At 36.9% G+C, this 18,032-nt stretch overlaps 1 protein-coding gene across 1 annotated transcript; it reads right to left on the bottom strand.

Annotated features, from left to right (window-relative positions):
* Positions 1–211: 211 nt before the first annotated feature.
* Btg3 (BTG anti-proliferation factor 3) lies at positions 212–17,535 on the bottom strand. The gene is made up of 5 exons (XM_026411854.2): positions 17,358–17,535; positions 13,905–14,083; positions 10,036–10,173; positions 5,170–5,377; positions 212–886 (listed from the first exon to the last, which is right to left on the bottom strand). The coding sequence occupies exons 2-5, from the start codon at positions 14,075–14,077 to the stop codon at positions 647–649; spliced, it is 759 nt and encodes a 252-aa protein (XP_026267639.2). The 5' UTR covers positions 14,078–14,083; positions 17,358–17,535; the 3' UTR covers positions 212–646.
* Between the last annotated feature and the right edge of the window lie 497 nt (positions 17,536–18,032).

An 18,032-nucleotide genomic window follows, 5' to 3' on the forward strand; every position in this document is an offset into this window, starting at 1 on the left:
AATTTTTGGCTTTTTATATGTCGATTTTGGCATGTGACCTGTGGGAGGGTATGATTAATAAAAAGTTGACTTTTTAAGGAAAACTTAAACTTCTTATTGTTTCTCTTTTTTGCTAAATATTTAGTTAAAATACATTGAGGTAAAATGTTCCTTCTGCTTTTTCCTTTGTTTTTTAAGGCACAGAACAAAAACACACATTATCATGCCTCAAACTACTTTTTATTTGCAACTACATGATTTCACGCAATTTTTCTAAAGAATGACATAAAATAGATTTCCTTGTATATAAATAACTTACATACTCTCCATAAAGTAAATGCTTAAAGGTGCTAGAACAAATCGTCCACTCCTACAGTGTTTTGTATACAACAGAGTTGATGCACAATATATAAATACTCAAGTCCAATATTAAAAACTCAGGCACTTGACTAACTTTAATAAAGTTTCTCAAACTATATCAATATATCTAAAGTGCATATATATATATTTTTTAAGAAAGATTATTCTCAATAACTTCTCTATAAAAATAAGTTTGATGGTTTTGGCCCATCTAACTTCACTACTGTGTATGAACTTTGAACTTTTAATGTGTAGTAAGATATACTCTATCTTACTCTCAACACGACACTCACAGAATCAAAAGGAGCTAATGAGGTGCTAACATATGAGGATTAACCCAGTGATTCCGGTCACAATGCATTCCAGGAGGAGGTACCCATGTCACTGGAATTGGGCGATATGGTTTATTTTTCCTTCCCTGATTTGGATAACTAAATGGAACAGGAGGAGGATAGTGACTCTGATGGCCATTCCCTCGGTACATTCCTGGTTTTTTCCTGGGCAAAGGGTGCCACACTGGGAGAGGTGGGAATATCAGTTCTGAAATCTGTAAAGAGAAAATATTGAGTTAATTCAAAGGAAAAATCAGACATGAGTTCAACAAAAAAACTACATGATTTTCTATATATCTCATTAAAGACAAAAATCACTCATCTATAACCCCAAAAGTAGATCTAAGTAGTATATGGTTAAGTCTAAATATGTTAAAATCCTCATCCATGATAGGTGATCAGTTTTCCCAAATGAAGAAATGAAAAAACTCAAAACACATAAGACAACTTCAATCAGAAAAGATCAAAACATGAAACAAATCGAACCTTATATGAACATACAATGTTTTAGACCTGCAGCTTCCACAGCTAGCTAAGTAAGTAGTCATTTAGGGAGCTTCTAAACACAAAACATTCATATTTTAGCCTTTATCTACTGAACAATAATAAAATCTTAGGAATAGAGGCTAAGTATTTTGACAAAACTCTCCAGATCATTCTGTTGTAGCCAGTTTAGTGTTTGGAAACAAAAGTCTTAAATTGGCCCATAAGTCAGATAGAAACATTTTGAATAATGTGAAGTTGATGTCTATCAGAAGTTTTGGAACACCTCTGCTCAAAATGCTGCATGCTATACCAGAAGCAGTGGCATATTTCTGTAATTTTAGCAACTTGAGAGATAGGCAGGAGGATTCTAAGTTCGAGGCCAGCCTCAGCAACTTTAGCAAGGCTCTAAACTGAACAACTTAGCAAGATCCTCTCTCAAATAAAAACCAGAAAACACTTGTGATGTAGCTCACCTGGGTTAAATTCCCAATATCAAAAAAAAAAAAAAAAAAAAAAAGCTGCACCTTGTGATTTCAGATTTCTCTTGATCTCTAATCTGACCAAGTATACATTTAAAAAATATTTATATTCTGTATAGCATTATATTCATGATAGAATATAACGATAAAAAAGATAGGGCTAGGGTTGTGGCTCAGAGGTAGAGCATTCGCCTAGCATGCGTGAGGTACTGGGTTCGATCCACAGCACCACAAAAAGCAAAATAAAGACATCGTGTCCACCTATAACTAAAGAATAAATATTAAAAAAAAAAAAGATACAAAATGGTGGAGAGTGGGAAGTCCCTGTTCTTTATTGAACTAAGCTACCTAATTACCCTCCTCAGGAGCAACTGACCTAAGGGAGATTCTATGCATTTACCTATGAACGTAGCTATACATTTTAAAACACACATACTATTCCTTTTTTTTTTTTTGTACTTGGTTTTATAAACATGTTTTCATTTTTCTTGGTAAAATACTTAGGAGAAGAATTGTTGGCTTAAGAGGGCAGATGTATATTTACCTTCAATTTTTTTAAAGTGGTTGCATCATTTTATACTTCCATCAGCAATTTATGAATTCTAGTTGCTTTACATCTTTGCCAATATTTGGTGTGTCAGACTTTTTAATTTGGAAGAAGTAATGTTTCATTGTGGTTTTTCTTTGCATTTTCCTGATGACAAATAAAGTCAAGCACATTTTTATGTGCTTATTGGCCATTTATATACCTTCTTTGGTACAGTGTATATCCACAACTTCCTCTTATGTTTTTTCCTTTTGGCAATACTGAACCAGGGTCACTTTACCACTGAGCTAATATGTATGTATGTATATACATATATACATACGTAAACACACACACACACACACACACACACACACACACACACACACAATTTTGTCGTGTATGGTTTGACCATTCGTTTTCTTAATTCTTTTTTGTGTTTTCAGTACTGGGGATTGAACCTAAAGGCATTCCTCAGCCCTTTTTATTTTGAGACAGGGTCTTGCTAGGTTGCTGAGGCCGGTCTAGAACTTGCTGCCCATCTCTTCAGTTGCTAGAATTACAGGTATGTGCCACTGTGTCCAGTTCTTAGTAGTTTCTTTTGATGAGTGAAAAGATTTTTTTTTTAATTTTTTGTTTTCTATAGTTGTAGATGGACAAAATGCCTTTATTTTGTTATGTGGTGCTAAGAATCAAACTCAGTGCATCACAAGTGCTATGCAAGTGCTCTGCCTCTGAGCCATGCTTCAGTCCCAAGATTTTCAATTTATGAAGTCTGATTTTTTTGTGTGTGTGTTTTCTGTGATTCCTAGAAGAAATATTTGCCTCTATCAAGATAATGAAGGCACTTCCTTATGTTTTCTTCTAAAAGCATCAAAGATTTAGCTTTTATGTTTAAGTTTATGTTCCATCTGTAATTTTTGGTGTGTATGGCCTGGGCAGCATATCAATTTTTTTAATACAATTGTTTCAATACCAGTCCCTGAAGACTTTTCTCAAATGAATTGCTTTATTACTTTTATATTTATGCTAGAGGGGAGACCAATTGTACATATATGGGTTTATTCTTAACTTTCTATTCTGTTCCATTGATAAGGATGTGTTTCTTTAAACCATTAACACACAGTCTCAATGAATGTAGTAATAGCTTAGTATTAGTAGTGAGAGTTTCCCAATTTGATTCTGTTTTAAAATTTTGAATCATTTGTCACTTTCTAAAAAAAAAGTTTTTAGGATTTTGATTAATATTGACAAATACTAAAAGCCAAGTCTCTAGGATCAATTTGGGCAGAACTGACATAATCTTCACTTCTTGATTTGTGGGGAGCTGACTCAAGGAATACCTTTCAAAAACACTCCAGTACAAAGACCACAGCTAGGCATTTTTTTGTCCTTATTTGATAAATCCCTTTAAAGCTTTTGGCAAGCCCAGATTCAGGATGAAGAAGGGGACAGAAAGAAACGATTACAGTGGCCCACTTGCCCTGGCTTTCTACACAAAGGCTTGTAACTGGAATGTTTCTCTGCTGGGACATGTTTTGTCCAAGGAGAAATGTTTTTCTGAAGAAGCATGTAAAAGCTTGACTTTCATGCCTTTCTATTGTCCTATTGTTCTTTCATGATGAAGGAAACTAAATGCATTTTAATTTTAAAAGAAATCCTAAAAATTAAGAATCTATTTACTTATCAAGAATAACCAGCAATCAATTCAATTTGAGACTTAAATTCTTGCTTGAGTAATAAAATTGCTACACATCTGAATGCATTAAAGGAAATTTAATAAAGGTAATTTACAGTACATAATGCATGATACAGAGACAAATAATGTCCAAAATATTTAAGGCTAAGGTTTAAAAATGATCCTGAAATGCAGATATATTTACTTATCTATATAGGAAATGTCTATGGAAGTATACCAAAACAAAACAACAAAAAACCCTGGTGATGAATGTCTCTGTGGAAAGGTACAGGACTGGCCCCTAAAGAGGGAGGGTGGACACCTAATTATTTTACTCTTTTATATTGAAGTTTTATAAAGCAGGTGTGTGTTGACATATACACATATCCCTAGTATGATAACCTTCACAACTAATCTTCCTCTCAAACCTAGGATGGATAATTCAGCAACATCTCCCTCCAAAAAGAAAGAAATCAAAAATAACTGTCACTGAAAAATTGTTCATTATATAACTATATGCTAAATTCAGAAGTTTTGTTTCTCACACTCAAAACTCCCATACCCTTATTCTTACTCATTAGATTTAAATTTTCATTTTAGTCCAACTCTAATCCATAACATGGTATAATAAATGATGTCTGAGACAAATTAATAAAAACAGGCACATTAAAATATACTTAAAATTAGATATAAGTACATGTACAAAATAAAGCTCAATCCAAAAGATCTCCATATTTTTCTACTTTTAAAAACTTTCTTCTATTGAAGAATACTGTTGGCCACACTTTTTTTTAAAGTACATTAACTATTCTTTATTATAGATATAAGTAAGTGAAAGAGTCTCTAAATGTATCATGTATCATATGATTCTTTAACTATTAAAGCCATGAGGGAAACTTCGTTTTGGCTTAAGTAAAAAATTAACCAAAATATAATTTAGTGAAATTTCTCTTTAATAATGGAAATAGGAAGAACAAGAATAAAATTAAACCCAAAGATAAAAATTGGAAATGTTCAAGAGTACAAAAAATGAGTGGCAATTTTTGAATAAAATATCAGGTATATTTTAACTTTTCTATTTTTTTTGGGGGGGGGAGGGCACATATTCTGAAATATATTTACCCTAGTCATTGAGTAGTCAAGCAGACTTTGGAAAAAGTGATGCAGAATCCAATTTACATCTCAGAGAACCAGGTTCCCTGTATATGGGAAAGGCAAATAACTGAATATAAAGACGGAATACAAAGTCAGAAACCATGGGCAACACAGGCAGGAGTACCTGCAGAACACAAGCAATTCCTACTAATGTCTTTAATATGAGACTATTACCTGGTACACAGGGCTTGGGGCTGCAGTCACAGAATTGGGTTTCACTTCTACTTCCTTACTTGTGTCTTCATCTGAAGAGGAGGATCCTGAGTGATAATCAGATGTAACTTTATCAAGGGCCCTGGTAACTTTCTTGGAGATCTCATCCTTGTTCTCATCCTCATTTTCAAAGCTTGCAACAATGAATGCATTGTTTTTCTCTCCATACCTAATAGTATATAAAAATTTACAAACTTTAAATCACATCAACAAAGCAAGAAAATGTCCATAAAAACAATCATATTGATCTGGATATGCAATTATTCCAAGGAAACAAAGAAAGGAACCATCCCAGAACTGAATTTGACATATTTAATAACCTAACCCAGCTACATGCCAGCAAGAATGCCATAATTTTCTACTTCTGGAGTGATTCCATTTTCTTTCTTTCTCTACTGATTTAACAATGTTTAAAACATCACAAAGAGATTCATTGTTTTGACTACATTTTTGTATACATCAATGAAATTGCTTGTAAAGTAAAATTTTCCGATTTACTTCTGAATGACCACTGTAAAATATATCCTAGTAATTTAAGTCACAAATCAACTAAACATTTATTTTTACCATGGTATACTTAAAAGGGGCCTGTTTCTTATGTTCACACTGACAAAAATTAGATTTCAGACAATTATCAATATTGAAGAAAAAAAATTCTTCTTTGGGAAAATAAAGGGGTTTTGCTTGAATTATACTGCTTACTCATATATTTCAAGAACTACTCAGTTCTTAATTAAAAAAAAAAAAAAAAAAAAACGGGCTGGGGATGTGGCTCAAGCGGTAGCGTGAGCTCGCCTGGCATGCGTGCGGCCCGGGTTTGATCCTCAGCACCACATACAAAGATGTTGTGTCCGCTGAGAACTAAAAAATAAATATTAAAATTCTCTCTCTCTCTCTCTAAAAAAAAAAAAAAAAAAAAAGGAAGAAGAATAATACAACCTAAGTCAAAACAAAATAAAAATTATTAAAATAAATAAATAACATATGCCTTTTTATCCTTCCAAACATTTTTGAAAGCCTGCTATAGGAAAACTAATTATCAAAATATGAAGTGTTGGGTGTTGATTACTTTTAAAAAGAAAAATTCTGCAATGAGAGAAAAATGCATAAATTTTACTCAAAAAGGACAAAGGACAAACCCACAAAGCTATTCAAATAGACTATACAATGTAAATACTGTGAAACAATTTCTAATCAGTGTTAGGACAAAAGAATTATTTTTTGAATAGTTCACATAATACATACTTTGAAGTTAGAAACACAAAGTGATTCAAGGCTTGAAAAAAGATTAAACAAGTAACTTCAAGTGGAAATGTTAAACTTGATAGACTTTAATAGAAAAATAAGGTTTTACTGCTGTTATTTAATTACAAGATAACACTTGTTTCAAATTACTTTTTAATCATGGCTATTTCTTTAAATAAGTGTGCTGTGTTCCATTTCTATAGGTTGAATAAAGATATCAGTGCTACCTAAATGTAATGTACAACACTTTTTTCCTCTTCTTTTTCTTGTTTATCTCACAAATGGAGTTGTTATAGGTTGGTACAAAGAACACTGGATTAGTTTTTTGTTCTGGCTCTGCCACTAACCAGCTCCATGACCCTCAGAGACAAGTCACTTAATTTCTTCAAGCCTAACTTTCCTATATGCTGAATGAGGAAGCTGGAGTTGGCTGGATAAACTCAGATATCTTCAACTAGAAGTTCTTCTTATAAAAAGCCTAAGCAATTGGGTAAGTTCCTTACAACACAGAATGCATGTATTATATATTATTTCCAAGTTTATTTAACACGAGTGTTTAACAACAGAAACTTACCACTATGTCTTCTCCATGTTTTAAAGGCTCAATTTTGACACAATCAAAGCTTAATTCATGTTAATAACAGTAATATTAACAATGGTTAAGTATATCTTGTTTTGTCCATTAATGAACTCAAATTTCAAGCGAAAGAGAAAAGCAAGAAATCTGTGAAAAATCCTTTGTAGGAAAAAGGTAGCCATAACAACTGAAGAATCAGCTTTATAAATTCAGATTTCTTTGACACCAAATTAGGTTCTGTATCTTTCCCTCTGTAGCCTTTTGGTATGAGGGCCTCATTCACAGTAAGGATAGCTGCTGGCTGTATTACTGTAACATTAGAATGTCCAGTTAATTCCTTAGGAGAATTAGTATTGGACAACCTCTAAACTTTCTAGTTTTCAATGATGTACTGCTAAAACAGGTTAATTTAGTCAATATGAAACAAATCAATAGTTATCTAACGTTCTTTATCAGAAAAAAAGAGACTGCACATATTGTGTAAAAAGCTATACAATATGTTGAATAGGTAATAAAGCTGCCAGCTATTCTCAGATTTTTCTCATCCTAAAAAAAATCTGTTATCTATGCTGTCTCTTCAAATATTTCACTAAATGATAACCTTTCTAACCATATGGTATTCTTTGTACTCATTCACCTTTTCATCCTGACAGAATAACTGAGGACTATGAAGAATGTTCTGAGTGCACCAATTCTTTTTTATAATCTCAGTTTCTAGTATACCAATGAGTTAGTTGGCACATGCCTATAATCCCAGCATCTCCCGGAGGCTGAAGCAGGAAGATGGCGAGTTCAAAGCCAGCCTCAGCAAAAGTGAGGCACTAAAGAACTCAGTGAGAACTTGTCTCTAAATAAAATATAAAATAGATCTGGGGATGTAGCTCAGTGGTCAAGTGCCCCTGAGTTCAATCTTCGGTACCCCGCCCCCCCCCAAAAAAAGCACTTAGTGTTCTGGTATCTCTGATTAAGTATATTACATACTGGAGGTAAATTCTATTAGCAGTGGGAAGAAAAAACACATCATAGCCATTTTGGGGCAAATTTTAATTATGTATAAATTATTAGAAGATTAATGAATATGAAGACTTTTTAAAATAACAAGATGAATACATAGTGTTTTTCATCATCTGGTATTGTCAAATAAGGCAAATATCCACTGAAGTAAAATGTCCATATAACTAAAGCTTTTATCCTCAGGTTCCAAGACTTATTTTAAGCACTCAAAGTAAACATGTCCAAAATATTCATACAATTACCCAACTTCTTAAACATCCTTAGATATAAAAATTTTCCCTAACGATTTAGAATCATACTATTTAACTATGTGATAATATATTTGTGCTCAACTTTTTAGCTTTTTAACTCTTAACTCTGTCAAGACTAGATAACAGTTTTTTGTAGTTTTATGACTACCATGAATAATTTTCTTTCAAATGCTATTAATTTTTTTTAATGGGCAGAGAAACTATACAACTAACTTAGAACTATGTGTTAAATAAGAGTTAACTATGATAAACAAGAAAATAAGCAATTCAATATGACAGTTTTTCTTGTAAACTGAAGTCTTCTGCAGGAGTCCAGTGACCATAGTCTCCAAAGTCAGACACCAGCCTAAGACGATCTATCCTTAATTTGTCCCAGAATCTTAACATTCTCAGACCTAAACTTGTGATGGCTTACCCTTCCTTTTTCCTACCTGAAAAGAAGTGCTGGAGAATCTAAATCTCTATAAATCTCTACTTCCTCCATGAGGTTTCCAAAAGCAATAAGTTTATATCAACTGCTGGCAAATCAAGTAGTAATTTCCAGGTGTTCCTGATAAAATTTAGTGGAAGAATAACCATGTATTTTTAGCACTACGTATCTTTACTCCCCCGCTCACTGCTGAAGCTGAGAAGCATAATTAGGTTTATAACCAAAGGAAGCTCTACTACAATCAATACAGAGGCCAATAGAATTGTACCTTAAAACCAAAGAGAAACACGCTTCAGGTTTGGTCATAGGAAAATTCTTGTGGGGATTCCATGCCTCTGGTTCCCCCAGAGGAATAGCATTTCTGCTTTGTCATCTAGTCAACCTAAAATCATCATTTCCCTGTCAGCTTGAGTTTCATCTTTTCTGACCAACCCCCAGCACAGCCTCTAAATTTCTCCTTGGTGTCACCTATCACTGCACTTATGTATAATTTCTACTTTTTTTGTTTATTTGTTTTATAGTACTGGAAATTAAACCCAGGGACTTGTAGTCTACCACTGAGCTATATCCCCTTTTATTTTAAGACAGGGTCTATTAAGTTGTCCAGGCTACCCTCAAACTTGTGATTCTTCTTCCTCAGCCTCCAGAGTAGTAGTGATGTAGCATGTGCTACTGTACTTGGCTACATAGATCCAACACAGCACAGATCAGACTATGGTGCCAGGGCTTACCCTTTCTTCTTCCTTATTACACTATGAACTACCTAAAAGGTGAATGTTGCTTTTATTTTTTAAAATCCCACAACTAAAAGCATCTAGTCCATACTTTTTTTTTTAATAGAGTTCAAACAGATTTCACACCTAGCACTCATCTCTTACAATTCTGTGAGGTAAGTTAAGTTCCATTATGAAAACAAAACCTTGAAAATATCCCTCAGTTACCTGCAAACCAAAATAGGGAAGGGAAATAAAAACAGAGACCAACCAAAAATTATTATCTAGTATTATGTGGAATTAGCTTCTTTTCTAAATTGAAGGGAAAGTATACCGCCATGAAAGACAGCCAGGGCACCTTAGCAAGATCCTGTCTCAAAATAAAACTGAAAAAGAAAGAAAAAGAAAATAATATCTGGGGATGTCACACAGGTAGAACACTCCTGGGTTCAATCCTCATTACCACATGCAAAGTACTTCATAAAATAAATATCTGAGAAGACCAAACCACCAGTTTATAATCATAAATCTACGTAGGCAGGCCACTCATTAGAGAATTTGGTAAAATCAGTTTAGTTGTCAAAGTTTAGAACTCACCGACAGCACACCTCACATGGATCCACCCAGAGAGTGAGCTCCTTTGGCAAACCCAGGTCACTGTATAAGATGCAGCTGTTCTCACAGGCTTTTAGAACATCAGGATCAACTCTCTGAAACTTATTGACACGAATGCATCTACAATAAAGTGAAGTTATATTTATGGTCTAGGGTTTAGCTAAGTCTTAATCATAATCGTACCAATCAGCATTTGCCAAAGTACATAATAATAACAACAAAATCCCTGATGGAGAACAAAGGAGAATATTTTACCCTAAATGTACATGGAGTATGTATGGAAGCTGCATGGAATTACTTAGAACTCCGAAAGCAAAATTTTTGTGTGCCAAGTTCCTAGATAACAAAATTTTCACAAGCTAGGAGGCAGCATCAAGACAAAATCTATAACTAACAAAATACCACAACCAGTGTTTCAAATGATATTTGAAAATTCTTGTGACATTTTAATGTGTCACGAACCTGTTTTTTTTTAATCTCAGATAATAATGTTGAGGACCCTTTGCCTTACCTGTAGCTGTTCTAAAAATATAGAATTAATCAAGGACATAGAATCATTCATATTACATACTTATGATTAAAATGACACTAAAATATTATTGGTTTATTTCATATAACTTCTTTTTAAAAAAGAAAATAAGTGACAACTAAAGCCTGTTTTGGTTTTATCTAAGAAACAATATTTATTTAACTAAGAAGCAATAAATACATCTACAATCAAGAGAACCTGAGTGTTAGCCCATATTTACTGGGTGATAAATCATTTACCCTCTCCCTCAAACCTTAAACTATAAATATGATGGCACAAAAACAATTAGTAATTGTGTCACAAGATACAAAAAATGAAAAAGTTCTCATTAGTAATAGCTAATAACAACTGTCTGAATTTTTACTATTCAATGGGCAATTTCTTAAATGCATTGATTATATTAATTCTTAATTCTCACAATTATCGCATGAGTTAAATACTATTTTCAACCTTATATGGAAACAGGAGGCAGAGAGTTTTAGTAACTTTCCAACATCATACAACTAGTAGCAATAGATCTAGATTTCAAATCCAGGCACCAGACACCAAAATTCATGTTATCTGACAATACCCAGGGTTGGGGACGTAACTCAGTGTTAAGAATGCTTGCCTAGCATGTGTAAGGTCCTAGTTTCAAGCTCTAGTGCTGCAAAACAATAACAACAAAAAATACAATAATACGGGTATCTATTCTGATTCTCTGAACTTATCTTAATATCATTAACAATAGAATGTAAGAAGGTGCTTAATCCTTTATAGACAGATTCTAATGTTGTGTAAGGTTAATTCAAAAGCCCCAGCATCAAAAGCAGTTAAAGATAAGGAAACAGATGTTACCCATAATGAAGGTGATACAGGCTCTAAGCCTAAAAATTATATGTAAATATAGATGCTTAAGCAGGATTTTTCTTCAACAAATGTACACAAGTGTGTGTGAGTGTAGTTGTTACTGGATATTAAACCCAGTATCTCACACATGCAGGTGTTCTACCACTGAGCTATATCCCCTGCCCTTGAGACATAGTCTTCCTAAGCTGTCCAGGCTGCCCTTGAACTAGGAATCCTCTTTCCTTAGCCTCCTGAGAAGCCTGATTTACAGGCACATGCCACTACACCTTATATATTTTTATGCTACTTGTTTACACACTGTGACTACTTCTCCTTTAACTACTCTTGAAACACAAGATTTTAAAAGTTGCATAAAAATAGTCTACCACTCAATGTTGTCAGTTTAGTTCTTTCCAATTACAAAGTGTAAGAAACATCCATATTCATATATATTTGTCTGCATTTCTAATTATGCTTCCAGAATAGATTCTTAGACTTAATGCTTAAAAGGCATGAACATTTTTACAGTTCTTAATGTCAAATTGCCCTTGGTAAGTATCTTATTAGTATATATTACAGAGAAAACATAGTTAATGTATAAACATTTGGAAGAAAAAGAATGCTTCAACCTACTCTATAAATTGAAGAGATTTTAATAACTCTGGTTAATACTATATTTTCATATCTATAACATTAACAAATCACCATGAAGTCAAATGGTATTCTACCTTAAAGATTTCACTGAGTTTTAAAATGAGTCAATGATACTTCTGATCACTTGCCAATTTAATCCTGTTCAATTAATTTTTTCTCTAGTTTTTAGAATTAGTGGAAATGAAATCATACAATGTTTGACCTTTACTTGACAGTGTCACTTTTTGTTGTTGTTTTTGCTATAGTAATACAGTGTCTTGGCACTTCCAAAAGCCTTCATCAATTAGGTCCGTATAAAAACTCAAAAGCTGTTCTATCAGAAATGTAGATGTGAAAAAGTCAGATGTGGTGATGCATGCCTACAATTCCAGCTACTGGGGGATGCTGAGGCAGGAGGATCACAGGATCCAGGCCAGTCTCAGCAATTTAGCAAGACACTGTCTAAAAATAAAAGGGGTTAAGGATGCAGGTCAAAGGTTAAGTACCCTGGATTCAATTTCCATCATAGGAGTAAAGGGGAAGAAGAAAGAAAAGTACATGTGCAGAAAAAAAGGAACCCCCCAAAATGACCAAGCCTATGTTAACATCCACATTTCTACTTCAATCCAACAATCCACTACATTTTTTAATTTATTAAGAAACCTCTTTGGATATATGTGAAAGAGGAAATATTCTAATCTTTATTCCCTTGTCAATAGGACACTAGCTCTTGTCTTTCAGCAAATGAGAAATAAAGGAATTATATTTTCACCCCCTCCGAGATTCCCTGAATAGTCCTATACTTGCAACAGCTCAGTAAGAAAAGAACTTTTTACATAAAAACACAGAAGACTGATTTGCAGAATAAACTTTAGGGATAGCAATAGACTCAAATAAAAGAATTTGTTGTGTTACAGTAGTCACAACTGTTCCACTTTTATTTTATATGGCCACATGTACAAATGGGGAAAGGTTTGACAGCTAAGTTTAGGAAGAGATTCTCAGACCCAGTTCTAAGCAGTCACATAAATATTAGGTAGTGAACATGCCAGGACACATTCTGTAGACGCCTGCTCTTCTTTACTTCAAACTTCAAATGTAACTTATCAACCAGAGTATAAAAGATAGTTCAAAGAAGAATTTTCTTCCTTCTCAGTGCCAAGTGGTAGGCAGAAAGCTCATGAGAATCTGGTGAGTTAGACTTGAGTTTAAATCCTAGACTCAAGGATTATTAGCCATGGATCATAGGTGAGTTATTTCATCTACAATATTGTTAACCCTGGCTTCTACCAAAAAGAACTATGCATAGCAGCCAAGCATAGTGGTGTATGTCCAAACTACTTGGGAGGCTGAGGCAGGAAGATGGTAAGTTCAAGGTCAGCCTGGGCAACTTATTGACATCCTGTGTCTCAATACAAAAAAATAAAAAGGGCCAGGATGTAGTTCTGTGGCAAAATGTCCCTGGGTTTAATCCCCCCAAACTGTATAGCATATAATTTACTTTTGGATATAAGAAGACTCAACTCTTACCATGCTTAATTATGAATGATTAGGAGTCCTCTAGAACTGTGAAAAACCCCAAGTACCTATGATACATAGAGAAATGTACTCAGTCATGAACCATTTTATAACCACAAGAGACTAAATCCTATGAGCCTACAGCATTGGCCGCCCAAGTCTAGGCAGTAGGAGTCCATCAACAAATACTTATACTTTAAACTGACACCTCAGAAATTGTCTATATTTTGCAGATAAAATCGTTATAGGGATGTTTGGCACATCCTTCAATCCTCTGGCCTTGCACCTTTTTAGGAGTTGATTTGCCTCTAGTTCAATCCAACTGTCCAATGTAATCATTTACCTGTAAGCCTGTCCTTTTGATGGTTTTTCTGGATACCAGTGATTTTTATATTTTTCTTGAAGTATTAGAGTCAATTTCTCAGCAAATCTCTCAACTGCCTCTTTTTTCAACTTATCATGTTTTCGAACTAGCTTTGTGAAAAAGAAGACAACGGCAGCAATTTCATTCTTCATTTTTCCCTGCAAAGATAAAATAGATTTTTTTCAAATAAAACAAAATATAAAAACTGGAAGATAAAGCTCTGCAAAAAATCCTCCTTCAGCTTTTCTTCCTCCTTCCAATTTAATACTGTATTTCATTGGCTCATATCTGAAGTAGGGAACAATCACTGATTTATGTTTATACAATAAAGAGCTTATTATAAAATACTATTTCAGAACTGTATCACTTAGCTTTGTGAAGAAGTAAAAAGAGCACACCAAATTGTTCCTGTTGACTGAAATGATATCAGATATTAAAGAGAACCACAATAATGATATTATTATACAGATTTCACTAAACATGTCAGTAATTATTTCAGCTTTAAAACATGCAAGAAAGTCCATTTTAAAATTGAGTATTGAAGAGATATTTTAGAAGTTTATAGTTCCTAAAACTGTTATAAATAGTTATCATATTATCCAGTAGTTCCACTTCTTAGCTATATGCCCAGGAGAAATGAAAACACATTTGTGTACAAAAACTTGTACAAAATATTTACAGAAGCATTATTCATAAAAGCCAAAAAGTAGAAACAACCCAAGTTGTTTCAACCAATTAATGAATGCACAAATTATGTATATACATGCAGTAGAATATTATTTAGCAGTAAAAAGGAATGAAGTACCAATACATTCTATAAAAACATGGATGAACCTTGAAAACATTATTCTAAGAGAAATAAGCCAGTCACAAAAGATCACATATCATATGATTCCACTCATATGAAATGTCCAAAATAGGCAAATCTATAGACAGTGGTCTAGGGGCAGGACAGAAAGGGAACAGGAGTGATGCTAATAAGTTTAAAGTTACTTAGGGTGATAAGAATATTCCAAAACTGCGTATTCTAATGGTTATACAACTGTGAATATACAAAACCCCCTGAACTATATATTTTAAATGGGTAAGTTGTATGGTATGTAAATTATATCTCAATAAAACTGTTACACATAAAAATTTCAGCATTGACTTTCTGTAAGTACTCTTTCAGGAATAGATATAAAGTTCTTTAAAAGACAAGACAAAAAAATAGTGGCTCCTACAAAACGTATTTAAAAGAGTAGAAATTCAGGGTTGCTCACAGAAGAGCTAAAAGAAATAGTTAGAGATGTAGCTGCATTTTGAAGAAAAGACTCTTTTAAAATGGCAGATCTGATTTATCACTGATTAATCCATAAAGACAAAAATCTTGTCTTGGGATTGTTTTGATATATATTCTGTTTACTGGATGAGCTCATTCCTTTGGCTGCTGTAAGTATCTTAGAGTTATTTGGATGCTGCATTTACTAAGCAACACCACCTTTTTGGGAGACTCTGCTATGTTTAGTATAAAACCCAACTACTCAGCAAAGAGTTTGTTCCTACACATTTAAAAAACAAAGCTGATTCTGTTAGCTTTCTTTCTTTTCTCAACCTGCTCTTTTAAGTCTCTCTTCATAATATGATTCTTTTGCTCTAGGTATAAATTCAAACATGGGAATTTACTGTGAAATAAATTCTATATAGTTTGAGAAGTGTGGTGGCAGTTATGTGCTTTCTGATCCTGGAACACACCTGAATTTTTTCCCTAGGGCCCTAGAATGTCAATTCAGCTTCAACTGCTAGGTACCAGGACCTGGGCACAGCTACTTACATAACTACTTCAGTGGACTGCAACTGCTATCGAACTCCCTCCTGAAAAATGTAAGCCATTTCCACTTTATAAAGCTACATTTATACTCTGCCACTTTATGATGGAAAAGAAACCTACTGCAATTTAATACACCGTTTGGGGAGAAACTTGCTGAAGGAATTATAGTAACTTCTATCCCACCAAAGAAAACAAGGAACCACACTAAAGAAATGGACTGAATTCCTTAAATCATTGTCCTCATTCATTAAACTTGCCAACTATGTGATACATATGAGAATTTGGTGATTTACTCTTGTTTGCTTAGTTTCATATAAAAAATAAAAAGGAAGAAGGAAAGGAAAGAACCACTTAGTGGCTGCTTTTGGTTGTAACACAAGATGAGTCATATGGACTTTATTTATTTTTCTGTTTGAAGCAATGGTGACTGGAATAGCTAAAAAGCTAACCCACCCCCAGCAGTATTCTAGGATTCCCAAAGAGTAAAAGAGGGAGAGTTATAAAGTCAGAGAGAGAACAAACAGAAGCAAGAAGGGCCAGTAAGACCATAGACATATTTCGAGTAAGTGGCCACAACCCTTCCAACCACAGTCAGAGCAAAGAGCTCCCATTTTAAATATCGCACGGTGACGTCATCCTGGGACGTCGTCACCGCCGCGGCTGCTCCTCAAGTTCTACTTTTGTTCCAGTCTCCTCAGCTCCTGGCTGCGTGGATAAAACCAAAGGAAAACCAAGCCCGGCCTTCGAGGAGTCCATAAGTTTGTAGTTTCCCCTCCCTTGTAACGAAGAGCTAATCGCATCCGTTTCCAGAAACAAATTTCTCTAGATAGACGTCCCAAGGTTGAGGGAGCGGAAGGCTGGCCTCGGGGATGCGGAGTCCGTGACCGGCCTCGGCGGCGTCACTAGGCGGGATCCCGACCATGAGGTGGGGGAAAACTTCAAGGGACAAGAGTTGGACTTTCTGAAGCCATCAGAACCAGCTGCTAAGCACTCCCGCTGGGGATTTAAGAGGGCTGGGCCGAGAGCCACCAAACATCTCCACCCGCTCTTGAGGACGACCTGCAAGCCGGTCGGACTTCTGCAATCCTGGTTTTCCCCCAAGTTCAGGGGGACGGCCCCCGGGCCCCAATTCCTGGCCTCCCCACAGCATCCTCGCTAGGGCGGGCTGTCTCCAGTTGGCGGCCAGCACCCGGGGCTCTGGGTTCGAAGACCCGGCTTCCTTGAGGAGCGACCCTCCGACAGCAAGCCGGGCCCCCGGGCCGCGGAAACGCCACCGACGCGAAAGGGGCTGGCAGAGGGTGGGAAGGCGCAGGGCAGTCGCCCACTCCAAGGCGGAAGGTAACGCGCGGTGGAAACGTGGCACGAGCCTCGAGGCGGCGTCTCCTCGCTCTGGGGCCCGCCGGGGTCCCGCGGAAACCCCCGCGAGCCGTCCCCGCGGACCCCAGCCCTTCCCAGAGCCGAGCTGGAGCCCGTGCACCCGGGTTCGAACCCGCACCCTTCCCCTTCCCCCCGCTCCCCGCCCGCCAGCGAGCCTTCGACGTGGCTGCGGGAGCGCTCGGACCACCCTCTCCCGTTGCCCTCAGCCCCGCCATCACCGCCTCCCCCAGTTTGGGTCTCCTCACCGCCGCGGCGCCGCTTCTCTGGGGCTGCAGATTTAGCGGCCGTGACCGTGTCCGGGCCGGAAACCGAGGGCGCCGGCTCAGCGGCCCGCGCTGGGCGACAGGGAGCGCTGCGAGCCTCGTCCGGCGCGTGCGGCTCCCGCGTCGTCGGGCCGCCGAGCGCGCGCTGAGGGGACCGGCTGGCTGGCGAGCTGGCGGGCAGGCGGCGAGCGCGCGTACGAGCGAGCGCGGTCCCGAGGCGGCGCGCGGGGGTCTAGAGGCCCGGAAGAGGGGAGGGGCGATGACCCGGGAAAGGGTTGGCGCCGCGCGGGACCCACTCGCGCGCCTAGGGGGAGGAGCAAGGGGCGGGGCTTCAGTAAGGGCCCGCCCCCCGAGTCCTGGACCTTGCCGCGCAGGTCTTGGCGCTTCTGTGACCCTGCCAGGAGCTGGGCACAGAGCCTGGGTGTGGGTGGCGATTCCCACCTCGCCGCGGACTTCCCTTCTGAACATGTGTACAGAGACCGCGCCGAGGACCGAACGGACCCGGGTCTGGCCTCCATACCTGCCGAGGTGCCTTCGGGGGTCGTGCGGGTCACATCCCTTGGTTCTCGGGATGCTGCTTCCCGCTCTGGTCACTCGTTTCTACTCTGCGTCCTCCCGTGATAGTTTTAGATTCTGTTCTCAGGACCCAGGGCTTTT

Source organism: Urocitellus parryii, chromosome 2 (assembly GCF_045843805.1).
Source record: "Urocitellus parryii isolate mUroPar1 chromosome 2, mUroPar1.hap1, whole genome shotgun sequence".
In the NCBI taxonomy this organism is placed as follows: Eukaryota; Metazoa; Chordata; class Mammalia; order Rodentia; family Sciuridae; genus Urocitellus; species Urocitellus parryii.

Coding starts and splice junctions, on each gene's coding strand:
- Btg3 (XM_026411854.2), bottom strand. CDS start 14,077: ATGAAGAATGAAATTGCTGCCGTTGTCTTCTTTTTCACAAAGCTAGTT. Junction 10,174..13,904: donor TCAAAAGGACAGGCTTACAG/GTAAATGATTAC, acceptor ACTTTATTGTAG/ATGCATTCGTGTCAATAAGT. Junction 887..5,169: donor CCCCAAGCCCTGTGTACCAG/GTAATAGTCTCA, acceptor TTCTCTTTACAG/ATTTCAGAACTGATATTCCC.